The sequence below is a fragment of the Chiloscyllium plagiosum genome, unplaced genomic scaffold (genome assembly GCF_037043375.1).
Source record: "Chiloscyllium plagiosum isolate Xiang-an unplaced genomic scaffold, Cpla_swu_hap1 HiC_scaffold_13, whole genome shotgun sequence".
NCBI lineage: Eukaryota > Metazoa > Chordata > Chondrichthyes > Orectolobiformes > Hemiscylliidae > Chiloscyllium > Chiloscyllium plagiosum.
This window is the reverse complement of record NW_028270151.1, coordinates 77,791,526-77,804,311: the sequence shown is the minus strand read 5'-3', so window position 1 is coordinate 77,804,311 and position 12,786 is coordinate 77,791,526. Positions and strand designations below refer to the sequence as shown.

The window sequence follows — 12,786 nt, the reverse complement described above, 5'->3', positions numbered from 1 at the left end:
AAATGAAACTTGGCTGCTTGTACTTAAGTAATGGAGAGCAAACGGTGTCTCGAGCGCTGCACCTTATAAGGCGGAGAAGAGAAAAAATGACCGAGGCAGAGGAGGGGCAAATACCAGTTTAGAGTGAGGACTTGGGACTCATGTTCGGGATGTTGCCTTTGGTAGATTCACAAGACAGAACACCGATTTGAAAGAGCAGACAGAAGTAGCGTTTGAAGAAGTTTTTTTTAGATAAAACAGAAGCTACTACAAAATATGTACTGGCTGTCGAATATGTTTTACTGATATAATTGCTAACTTAATTTCGACAAGGCATCTCCAATTCTCAGTGCGGTGTGTTTTCAGTTCTACGGATTAACCTGGGGCTTACTGCAGCACAGAGATGAAAAGCAGAAACACAGTTTCATGAGCAAAAGGCTAACCAGCTGAGCATCATCCTTAGGAACAATTCCATGTAAAAGGAGGGTAGTACCAAAATAGCATGGGCAGAGGCATGTGCTTTTGTAAGAGAATGACAGATAAATTACCATCTGATTAAAAATAGGTTTTGATCACATTAGATCTTGATCAAACATTGAAAAAGAAAACATGAGAGGATGTTCCTAACCTACCCAAAGATATTACTGATAGAATCCAAGAGGCCAGCTGTCTGCGAAGTCCTTCTGCAAAGAACAGAAAGAAATGTGAGCAGTGCAGTTGAATTAATGCCCACTCACCTTCCTGGCTGAGATCATACACCTTCACCTCCCTCCCAACATTCCCCAAAGACCATGAGGCACAAATGAGCTCTCTCAGCACACGCAAATGCACTCACGCACACAAACATCCTAAACGTCCTTGGCTTTCCTTCCCTACCTTCCATATCAACTCTTCCTGGCTGAGCCACGTTTCCCACACGCTCCTAGAAACTCAACCAAGTGGCAGTTCTTCACATGTAGGACTGTTTGTAAGCATCATCCGATGATTATTTCTTAAGCATTTTAGGGGTAGAGTCAAGGTTGATCCCACATACATTCATTACTGACACAGGGGCATGTCTATCATAAGCAGTAGAAACGGATGAAAGTTACCCTCTGGGTGGTACTGTGGGTCAGACAATGTCCTTTTACACTCTGGGACAGGGTGGAACAGTTTAGTTTCTATTTGTCATCTAAAATCTTGGATCAAGACGTCAGCCAAATGCTTCCAAATACCCATATTGCGATAGCAAAAGCACATTTCACATAGGGTATGTCAATCAACACTGTACTTTAGGTGGGCTAGAATTGGTCGAGGCATGTTATCTTCAGAAGAGAACTAGGTGGTGAATGCTGATGGGAGGAAACACCAAAGACCTGTTACCAGGGTGGGGAGGAATGTGGAGAGCACCCAGACACTTTTTCACAACATGTTGTTACTAAGCAAGAAAATACACCAATGGTGGATGACCGTCAGGGACCTCTGCACCAGAAGGCCTTCCCAGCAAACTCAAGATGTGCAGGTTAGGTGAACTGGCCATGCTAAATTGCCCATAGTATTAGATGGATTAGTCAGGGGTAAATGTAGGGGAATGGGTCTGGGTGGGTTGCTCTTTGGAGGGTCGGTGTGGACTTGTTGGGCCGAAGGGTCTGTATCCACAGTGTAGGGAATCTAGTCTAATCTAATCTTAAAAAAAACCTCTCAAAATGTTAACACAAGGACACTGCCCTCACTATGTCTCAGTGACCCTTAATTCATTCTTTGAGACGTGTCCCTGGGCTAAATTTAAAGCAGAACCTTACCATTTTATACCTGGGTCTGGGCCATGTATGTGATGGGCCACTATAGCAGACTGCAATGTTGGCAAAGAGCTTTGATGTCTATGGTACTGAAAATTCAGGTACACATGATCGATCAACATTTGATTCTAGCAAACACTTTCCAGGCACGGCAAATGTAACAGTGAGCCATTCATCTGCAGAGGACATCACGGTAGAGCTTGACCTTAACCTCGGTTGATCCAGGTAAGGATTCTAGGGAGGCAAAGGGATATGGGCACTGGAGCTTTCCTTCATTTCCCAATCTTGCAGAGCAAGGATAACAGAAGAATTCCAAATGTGATTGCAATTAACAGCAGCTCCCTTCAGCACAGACCAGGATGGTCTGGCCAGACAAAGACAGAAATTGCTGGAGAAACCCAGCTGGTCTGGTCACCATCTGTGGACAGAAAGTAGAGTCAACGTATCAGGTCCCTGCTTTCTCTCCACAGAGACTGCCAGACCTGAGTTTCTCCTGCAATTTCTGTTCTTTGTTTCAGATTTCCAGCATCTGCAGTTCTTTATTTTGGCTTGACCAGATGCACCCTTAAACGGATACCTCTGATTGGAATGAAATTAGTTCATTTACCCAATGTGTCTTGGTACAGCTCAGAAAACATAGGAATATTGGAAACTGCAAAAATGTAGAGTAGATCCACGAAATTTGAGATGCTTTCAGACTAACTTGTCCCCCTCAGTAAACAGATTTTCATTAGTAAAACCATCGTTACTGCTGAACAATTTCAATGCACAATTTCTGTCTAAATTGAAAGCACTAGAAACTTCAGTTCTCAGAAAAAGTCTGATTCGCTGGATATCGTGCGGTTGAAAAGGGAGCAGTAATTGTATTTCTCAAGATTATTTAGAGATTTAACAACAAAATAATTACTATCTATTAAATCTTATTATATTAATTATTATATTAATTGCAATGAATCAGTAGACAGAGCTTATCCATGCCAATGGGAGACTTTTGTTGAATTTTTATTTTATATTCCTGAAAGTTCTCCTTCCACCATTCAAGCAAGGACACCTGAAAATACTCCAATGTCATCAAAAACATTACTAATTTTTTAAAAAAAGAAATGAACTGATCCTAAAGTGATAAGGAAAATTTTATATTCTGTTCCCTGGAATCATGATAAGCAGCCATTAGTTCAGCTGCAGATTGTGCCTTTCCAATCATTCTGAACAGCATTTCACATGGAGAATGGTTAGGTGAATTGGCCCATAGTGTTAGGTGAAGGGGTAAATGTTGGGGAATGGGTCTGGGTGGGTTGCTCTTCGGAGGATCGGCGTGGACTTGTTGGGCCGAAGGGCCTGTTTCCACATTGTAAGTAATCTAATCTAATAGTGACATCTGATAACATGTTGTTACATCACACACCTTCAACATAAAAAGCTGTATTTCCTGACACTCCTAACAGAAAGTTCTATGCATACACACTTTGTGGAACACAATGATAGTTGAAAAAATATATATAGTTGGCATCCAAATAACCACAATAAATAGGAGCAAATGGTATAGTGTGATGTCACAGGCATTAACATCAGGGACACCAAGCAAGTATGATTTCTATGTTTACTCAGCACACTTCTGGAGTGTCAGCAGACATTCTTCAATATGAGTATGAATTAATTTAAGAGTGTGCTGCTTCAATCAATTTTTTCTCCCCAAGACATTTTTTGCTGGCCCTGCTCTGGTGACCAATCCAAATGTATGAGTCCAGTCAGAATGAGTGCAGTGCTGCCTGAAACACAATTGTACCGTCACCTGTGAATCATGCAGATACTCTTTCAGAAGTGGGTCACCAGTTCGTGATCAGGAACTCCAATTAATATTCTCATGCTGATATCTGGACATGTATCAGTTGACTTAAAGATAATGTGTGAATCTGATACCCTCCATGTGTTAGCTTTAGTCAAAGCTACACTGATTAGCACATTCAATCCAAAGCAATCAAAATTAAAGAAAATAATCTGTTGCAAATTTAAACCAAATTATTTTACTGTATGATAATTATCTGAATTATTTCTCAGAGAAAACGCTCCCACCTCGAGGTCCTGTGTGTTGCTCGCACCGGTGACGTTTCTCCAGAAGCATCAGGTCCTTCTTCACCCAGCACCTCTATATCATCATCTCTAGGAGAGGCAGAGAACAGGAAGAAAGCATACAATATTCACTCCACTCTGCTACAGACATGTACAACTGACCCTGCAGAGCAGCAGAAGTGCACTTCACTCCGAAGTTGGCTGCACAGTTCTGTACAAACACAGATCCAGAGGAATACAGCTGCTTTGTGCCTGTTTGGCACACTTCTGGATTACTGCATAACTTAGGAGAAACACATTGCATGAGACGGAGCGCTCATGCATTAAAAACGACTTACTGCAATAGAAGGAACTCACGGATCAATATTCAATGGTTCTTTAGCAGCCTCTGCAAGATCCTTTTTCAGCTTTGCCTGCCGTCTCCTGAGAAGTGAAAAAGGCCCAGATGAAAACAAAGTTTGTCACTTGTTTTCTTCATGTCTATCTGAGCCAAACACACAGTTGTCAACTTTAAAGTAGCATCCACTTTCAACAAAACTTCAAGGTAAGGTTAATAGCCTGGCCAGCGGGTCAAAATTTAACAAAGTGTTTGACAACTAAATGGAAAAGATACATTACTCAATTTAATCTAAGTTCTCAATAAGAAAGCCAAACCAAGTACTTAGTTGACACTAAAGCAAATGAAGGTTTCACCTGATAATTCTTATATTAGAATCCCATGCCACATCTGCCCCATTGATTTTAGCTCTAAAGAAGCTCCTTGTAAATAACATAGGATGTGGATGAAATAGGTCATACAACTAGCCCCTCTATAACCAAGCCAGTTCAAATATTCTTTTGAGCAGCAGGGAAGAGAAACGTCAAACTAATTTCTCCTTGCAATCTCAGATATAGCACAGAACTCAGTTCAAATAATTACTTGCAAAGGTTAGCACAGAAGCAATTCTCAATAACTGCAAACTGTCAGCCTTCCCTCTGCATTGCAAGGTAGGTCCTTCAGAGGTTATTCATTCATTAATATTTCATAATTCAAACATCTGATATCCAAAATGGGTTTTCTGTTCTTGTATGTCCTTTATCAGTTTTTTCTCCCCATTCTTAACACGCTGGGTCCCTTATCTCAAAAGCAGCAGAATTGAGAGAATAATGAAAGGCAATACGACAGTCCCTTGGTGCACTGGTACACAGCATTTAACATCAACACACAAACTGAAAAACTTGATGCTCACATACAAAACAAAACATTAATCTACACAGCAAAACTAACCGATTAAATATGCAGAATTCCTATATGGTATTCCATGACATGGGAATGTGACACTGCTTCAATTTACAGATAACAAGATATTTGTTGTTTCCTAGCAGCATGGAAGCCCGATATAAACCAATTCCAAAAGTCCCAGTTAATTTTATAGTAGTCAAGGTAATCTAGCACCATTCTGAACTTTTTAGGCTTAAAAGAAATGAAGTAAAAGCTGTAACTCAAAGGGACTTGTGCTCAAAACACAGAAAGCTAGAACACATGCATCAGAGAATCAGGAGGGCTAAAGGAATGTTGGCCCTTACTTCAAAAAGGGGTTGGAGTATAAGAGTAGGGAAGTCTTACTCCAACTGAACAAGGTGCTGGTGAGAGCATATCTGGAGTACTGAGAGCAGTTTTGGTCCCCTTATTTAAGGGAATTCAGTCCACCAGGATGATCCCTGTATGGAGCGATTCAATGATGAGCAATAGTTGAACAGGTTAGGACTTTACCTTATTCAGAAGAATGAGAAGTGATCTAATCCAAACATATAGGAAGTTTAAGTAGTTTGACAGGGTAAACGCTGAAAGAATGCTCTCCTTCATGGGAGTCTCTCAGAGGGCGTATTCTCAGATTAAGGGGCACCAATTTTAGACTGATACAAGGAGGAATTTCTTCTCTCAGGGGACTGAACTCCTTGCTGTGGGGACAGAATCCATGAGTATATTTAAGGCTCATATTAGTAAGATTCTTAATCAGTAATGGAATCAAGGGTTATAGGGAAAGAGCAGGAGAAATGGATGAACAGTGTCAGATCAGCAATAATCATATTGTTTGGCTGAACAGGTTTAAGGAGCTGAACAACCTACTCCTGCTTCAACTTCTCATACTCTTGTTATATGCACTCTACCGTAATACAAAAGTACATCACACTGAACCAAGTGATGAGATGTATGGGCGAACTCAGTGCACTGGCCCCAGAAAAACAGTGTCATGGAAGTTATCAGAAAAAAAAACTGATATTCCAGAGAGATGCCAGTCATTCAACCTCATCTGGCCAACAGGTGACTAGTCCACACTATAAAACTGGCCCTTAAACATGCTGAATTTGTCCGTACTTGGGTGAATCGAGCCGTACTACAATAGTGTAAGTACTGCCAATAAGCAGAGAACAAATCAATTAAAAATGCCAGCCTGTGTTAACTATTAGCAGTGGCTCATACTAATGAAATGACATTTACCATCTACACAAAATCTTTAACAGACAAAGCCATACCAAGTATCCTTCTCATTTTCGGCATTCAACCGATTAGCCTCCTGTGCTTTCTCGGCCATCCACCGTGAGATTAGTTCCCGATTTTCATCAGAGGTTTTCCGCAGCTTCTCTTCAAGAGCGGTGAAGGTGATCTGGAGGGCATCATATTCATCCTTCAGGGTCTGGTTGGCTTGCTCCAGCTCCTGGAGCTTGTTTCTCAGCTCCTGGCAATCATCACTCAGTTGTTGTATTTGCTTCTCATAGTCCATCATCCTTAAACAAAATACATACAGGCTGGGCAGAGATAAAGCTCTCAAGGTGGCAATGCAAAGGTTTTAAAGAAGACAGTAGGCACATAGGCAAGTTTTTGATCATAAGAGCCACCCCACCTTCTTTAATTAATTCAATAGTCACTGCCAACCCCAAAACCCACCTCCAGTAAATTCAAAAAGCTCATTGTGCTACTCTAGGATATGTCAAAGCCGAGAGATCCGAGGACTAGATGCTCTTTTGCACCTCCTTCAATATTTCAATAGTTAATTCTGTCAGTGGCCAAATCTCTCTCTGCCAAGTTATCAATTCTTAGACGTGACTAGTCTTAACATCCAAACCAAAAGAGGACAACTGAATCAGTCAGTTTTCCGGCTCCTGACCTCTAATTTTACAGCAGGCCTCACTGGGTAATGCACAGATGCTATTAGATGACAAAATTCAGGCTTATGTGTCTCACGTGCAATGCTTATATGGCACCCTGGTACTTACAATCCAAAATACGTCAGAAAAACTTCAGAATCTGATCAAGGTCAAGGGAGTATCTCCAAATGCTTGCTGGTTGCCACTTACTTTGCTTCATTTGCATGGATCTCTTTGTCTTTCTGTTGCAACTGGCTATTGAGTTCAATCACATTTTGGGCAAGCTGAAGGAGGAACATATGCACAAAAATGATGAAAAAAATTAATACTTAAGTACAGTTTAAGCCTCCTACTACCACAGACTATTTTAACCAAAAACCATTCAAACAGGGAAGTGTCTCCCATTACCAGCTATTTGGAGCTTTACAAGGTCTTTAAGACATCATGATACAAATCAATTAGAAGAGCTGCAGCAGGCTTGAACTCAGGCTCAGGCCTATGACAATAAGCAAAACAGGCAAATAGCTTTTTGTTCCACACATACACACACACACCTCACCACGCTTCTTGTGGAGTTCCGTAAGTTCCTCCTGGTGACGAATCCGCATCTGGGCGATTTCGTGTGCCATCTCATTCCGTGCCCCATCAGAGCCTGGACTGGAGCACCAAGACAGCAACAAGAAAACACAAACTTTAGTGTGGATTTTAAAAAAAGCATAATTCGCGCTGTAGCAAACTTTTTCCAACTGACCTAAATGTCCCACTTTTATTCAGACATCATTTCCATCCGTGCTGTTTGCCCTTTTCCCAAAGACACTCCAGTAAAGTGACTTTTATTCAGCTAAGTGTAAAAACACTAAGTGCCATAAAGGTCTCTGACCAAGGGAACCCTGGTAGTGGGAAATCTCAGTCTAATCTGATCTGTCCTTGCCACCATTCAAAGATGCATTAACCATTCAACAATAAGGATCAGGAAATATCTTCTTCTCCTCCAATCAAGACCAGGGAATGACAACGATGTGTGGTGCTCCATGTTGGGTCAAAAGTGCTCAATATAACACTCCCCAATCTCACAATCTAGCTGGGTCACAGAGAACAGACATCCATGGCATAATATAAGCTTTGAGAGAAAGTGAGGGCTGCAGATGCTGGAGATCAGAGCTGAAAATGTGTTGCTGGAAAAGCGCAGCAGGTGAGGCAGCATCCAAGGAGCAGGAGAATTGACGTTTCGGGCATAAGCCCTTCTTCAGGAATGAGGAAAGTGTGTCCAGCAGGCTAAGATAAAAGGTAAGGAGGAGGGACTTGGGGGAGGGGCTTTGGAAATGCGATAGGTGGAGGGAGGTCAAGGTGAGGGTGATAGGCCGGAGTGAGGTGGGGGCGGAGAGGTCAGGAAGATGATTGCAGGTTAGGAAGGCGGTGCTGAGTTCTAGGGATTTGACTGAGACAAGGTGGGGGGAGGGGAAATGAGGAAACTGGAGAAATCAGAGTTCATCTCTTGTGGTTGGAGGGTTCCCAGGCAGAAGATGAGGCGCTCTTCCTCCAACCGTCGTGTTGCCATGGTCTGGTGATGGAGGAGTCCAAGGTCCTGCATGTCCTTGGTGGAGTGGGAGGGGGAGTTAAAGTGTTGGGCTACGGGGTGGTTGGGTTGGTTGGTCCGGGTGTCCCAGAGGTGTTCTCTGAAACGTTCCGCAAGTAGGCGGCATGTCTCCCCAATACAGAGCTTTGCCAATCAAGCAGCACACTTCAAAACTTACCAAATTACACTGAAATAATTAACAACACTGATCAATGTCTATGACCAACTGAAAAGTAGTCACAAGATTCACTCAAAGTTTAATTATTTTCTATCAGAGCATTTTGACCTTCCTAAGATCTATTTATTCTCACTTAGCAACACGTCGTACAGCAAATCCCATGAGGATACACAGCTGTACTAAAGAAGAAGCAATTAGACACCATCAAATGTGGGGAGTAAAGTTTATGATGGATGGGGGAGATGGTAGATAGAACAACAGCTAAGAATAAGTTTCAAAATGATTAAGTCTATTTTCAGTACAATCCCAACAACTGATAATTGTGTGTCAATATTTAGGTCAATAAACCTCAAAGCACCTCGTAGGAGTGTTTCAGACACTGAGCTAAGGGAGCAGATCTTAGGATGGGTGAGTAAAACTCTGGTCAAAGAGGAAGATTTTGAGTATCTTAAAAAAGGAGAGAAAAGCAGAACAATTTCAAATAGTGGAGCAAAATAATTACACAAGCGGCCAAGGTTAGATGAGAAGAAAATTATCACAAGGTTGTTGGACTAGAAAAGGTTACAGTGATAAGACAAATAAGGTCAGCAGGTTTTAAAAATCAAAGTGCTGATGGATCGAAAGCCAACGAACAAACACGTGATGTTTGAATAAGACTTGATTCTGGATACAAACAGGCAAAGGTTTTACGTGAGCTTAAATTGGTGGAAATTTGTTTTTGTTATGAGAGAATGAGACACTAATATTGACATAGACTCCTACTCTGATTGAAAACATTATCACAGAATCTTTCACATCCATTTGGGAAAGGACAGGGTCTGAATTTAAGATCTCATCCGAAAGACAGCATTGTGTAAGACACTCACAATATTCTGACTCTCAGACGACCAACGTCCGACTAAGAGAATTCTCCACAACCACCTGATGAAGGAGCAGTGCTGCAAAGCTAGTGCTTCCAAATAAACGTGTTGGACTAAAACCCGGTGTTGTCTGATTTTTAACTTTCCAAAATTTGCCACAGGAACTAGATGCACTTTTCTCTATGCAATCCACAGCGCACCCTGCCCACGGACTACAATCATTCTGCCTGTTAGTTGGCCACATCCCTGCGACTTCCGTTCTAACCCCGTTTGCACCTTTCCTTAGGGAGTGCAGAGTTTCAAGATGTCCTTCAGAAGGTCAGTAAATGCTGGCATTGTCAGTAACGTTGTCATGCCACAAAGAAATGAAAAAAAATCAAGAACAACCATCCATGATTTCAACAGCATAACTGTTGGGATGGCTATAGGGCCCAGCATCTCAATCCACAATTTTTCAGCAGTTTATTTTCTGGCATTGTTCCCCACTGCTCTTTAGTAGCAGTATCCCCACTTTGATTCGTCACACCTTGAGTAACTACAGGGAAAAAGCAGAGGACAGAGACTAGCTGGATAGTTCTTTCAAACAGCTGAAACAGACATGATGGGCCAAGCTTCTGTTCTCTGAGCATATTACTTCCCCGCAAAGGGAGTTGGTGGATGATGATAACAAATATTATATGCTACTACAATCTTTTGGGGGTTTCAAGCAGTTAGTCTGAGGGACAGTAAACAGAAAGCATGAGCACTTACACATGCTACGTACCTAATGTCTTGGCGGTTGTGAAGGTCATATTTCTCCCCCTGAAACCTCTCAGCTAGCACGGTCTGCAGGTCTGACTTCTCCAGAAGTTTATTGTCTGTGAGGACCAAACATCGAAAGAAGTGAAAACCCACGCACACAAACCAAAAATCCAAATCAGCACATGCTGGAAACTCTAAAATAAAAAAAAACAAACAAACAATAAACACTCAGTAAGTCAAGCAATAGCAAGAGAGAGTCAATGAATCAGGTTGACGATGAGGTGTCATTCAAAAATGTGAATGCTATTGAGTTTTGGTTGAGCCTTATTAAAATAAGATAGGCTCACCGAGATACTAAGGAATTTTCCACCTCAAGCAGTCTCAGTGGTCCCACCATAAACTGGATTTTTATTGCCCACATGCAGTTCAGATGGTTAGTTTTAGAGACTGCAAACAGAAATCTTTTCAACACTTCTACATGTGTGGGAATGGCTGATTGAAACACTGAATGGAATGGACATTAATTACCAATGGCACAGACTGAGCAAGCGACTGCACATAGCGAGAATATCATTTTTGAATTGATGCATATTTTAGCTCATCTCAATTTATCGAGATAGAGATGTACAGCATGGAAACAGACCCTTCGGTTCAACCTGTCGAACGCCTAACTGAAGTCCATGTAGATCACATCTACTGCTCTGCCCTCATCAGTCTTCTTTGTTATTTCTTCAAAAAACTCAATCAAGTTTGTGAGACATGATTTTCCACGCACAAAGCCATGTTGACTATCCCTAATCAGTCCTTGCCTTTCCAAATACATGTACATCCTGTCCCTCAGGATTCCCTCCAACGTGCCCACCACCGAGGTCAGGCTCTCCAGTCTATAGTTCCCTGGCTTGTCTTTACCACCTTTCTTAAACAGTGGCACCACGTTTGCCAACCTCCAGTCTTCCGGCACCTCACCTGTGACTATCGATGATACAAATATCTCACTAAGAGGCCTAGCAATCACTTCTCTAGCTTCCCACAGAGTTCTCGGGTACACCTGATCAGGTCCTGGGGATTTATCCACCTTTATACGTTTCAAGACATCCAGCACTTCCTCCTCCGTAATCTGGACATTTTGCAAGATGTCACCATCTATTTCCCTACAGTCTACATCTTCCATATCCTTTTCCACAGTAAATACTGATGCAAAATATTCATTTACTATCTCCCCCATTTTCTGTGGTTCCACACAAAGGCCACCTTGCTGATCTTTGAGGGGCCCTATTCTCTCCCTAGTTACCCTTTTGTCCTTAATATATTTGTAAAAACCCTTTGGATTCTCCTTAATTCTATTTGCCAACACGATCTCATGTCCCCTTTCTGCCCTCCTGATTTCCTTCTTAAATATACTCCTACTTCCTTTATACTCTTCTAAGGATTCACTCGATCTATCCTGTCTATATCTGACATATGCTTCCTTCTTTTTCTTAACCAAACCCTCAATTTCTTTAGCCATCCAGCATTCCCTATACCTACCAGCCTTCCCTTTCACTCTGACAGGAATATACTTTCTCTGGATTCTTGTTATCTCATTTCTGAAGGCTTCCCATTTTCCAGCCGTCCCTTTACCTCCAATCCGCTTTTGAAAGTTCTTGCCTAATACCGTCAAAACTGACCTTTCTCCAATTTAGAACTTCAACTTTTAGATCCGGTCTATCCTTTTTCATCACTACTTTAAAACAAATAGAATTATGGTCGCTGGCCCCAAAGTGCTCCCCTACTGACACCTCAGTCACCTGCCCTGCCTTAGTTCCCAAGAGTAGGTCAAGTTTTGCACCTTCTCTCGTAAGTACATCCACATACTGAATCAGAAAATTGTCTTGTACAGATTTAACAAATTCCTCTCCATCTAAACCTTTAACACTATGGCAGTCACAGTCGATGTTTGGAAAGTTAAAATCCCCTCCCATAACTACTCTATTATTCTTACAGATAGCTGAGATCTCCTTACAAGTTTATTTCTCAATTTCCCTCTGACTATTAGGGGGTCTATAATACAATCCCAATAATGTGATCATCCCTTTCTTATTTCTCAGTTCCACCTAAGTAACTTCCCTGGATGTATTTCCGGGAATATCCTCCCTCAGCACAGCTGTAGTGCTATACCTTATCAAAAATGCCACTCCCCTTCCTCCCTTTCTGTCCTGGAACATTAAGCTGCCAGTCCTGCCCATCCCTGAGCCATGTTTCTGTAATTGCTATGATATCCCAGTCCCATGTTCCTAACCATGCCCTGAGTTCATCTGCCTTCCCGGTTAGGCCCATTGCATTGAAATAAATGCAGTTTAATTTTTCAGTCCTACCTTGTCCCTGCCTGCCCTGAATGTTTGATTCACTTCTGTTCTCAACTGTACCCGTCTCAGATCGATCTCTTTCCTCACTATCTCCCTGGATCCCACCCCCCCACCTTACGAGTTTAAATCC

The 12,786-nt window shown here is 41.9% G+C and overlaps 1 protein-coding gene across 3 annotated transcripts in view; it reads right to left on the bottom strand.

Annotated features, from left to right (window-relative positions):
- The window catches only part of atg16l1 (autophagy related 16 like 1), a 46,907-nt gene that overhangs the window by 23,255 nt on the left and 10,866 nt on the right, over positions 1–12,786 (bottom strand). For 2 of the 3 annotated variants that reach the window (XM_043701879.2, XM_043701880.2), the window contains exons 2-8: positions 10,334–10,427; positions 7,516–7,613; positions 7,167–7,240; positions 6,345–6,596; positions 4,185–4,250; positions 3,831–3,917; positions 612–662 (exon numbers count right to left, since the gene is read on the bottom strand). In XM_043701879.2, coding sequence (XP_043557814.1) covers positions 612–662; positions 3,831–3,917; positions 4,185–4,250; positions 6,345–6,596; positions 7,167–7,240; positions 7,516–7,613; positions 10,334–10,361 — 656 coding nt within the window. In that variant the 5' untranslated portion in view covers positions 10,362–10,427. Of the gene's footprint in view, positions 1–611; positions 663–3,830; positions 3,918–4,184; positions 4,251–6,344; positions 6,597–7,166; positions 7,241–7,510; positions 7,614–10,333; positions 10,428–12,786 lie in introns of all 3 variants that reach the window. The other variant, XM_043701876.2, reaches the window with a different exon arrangement.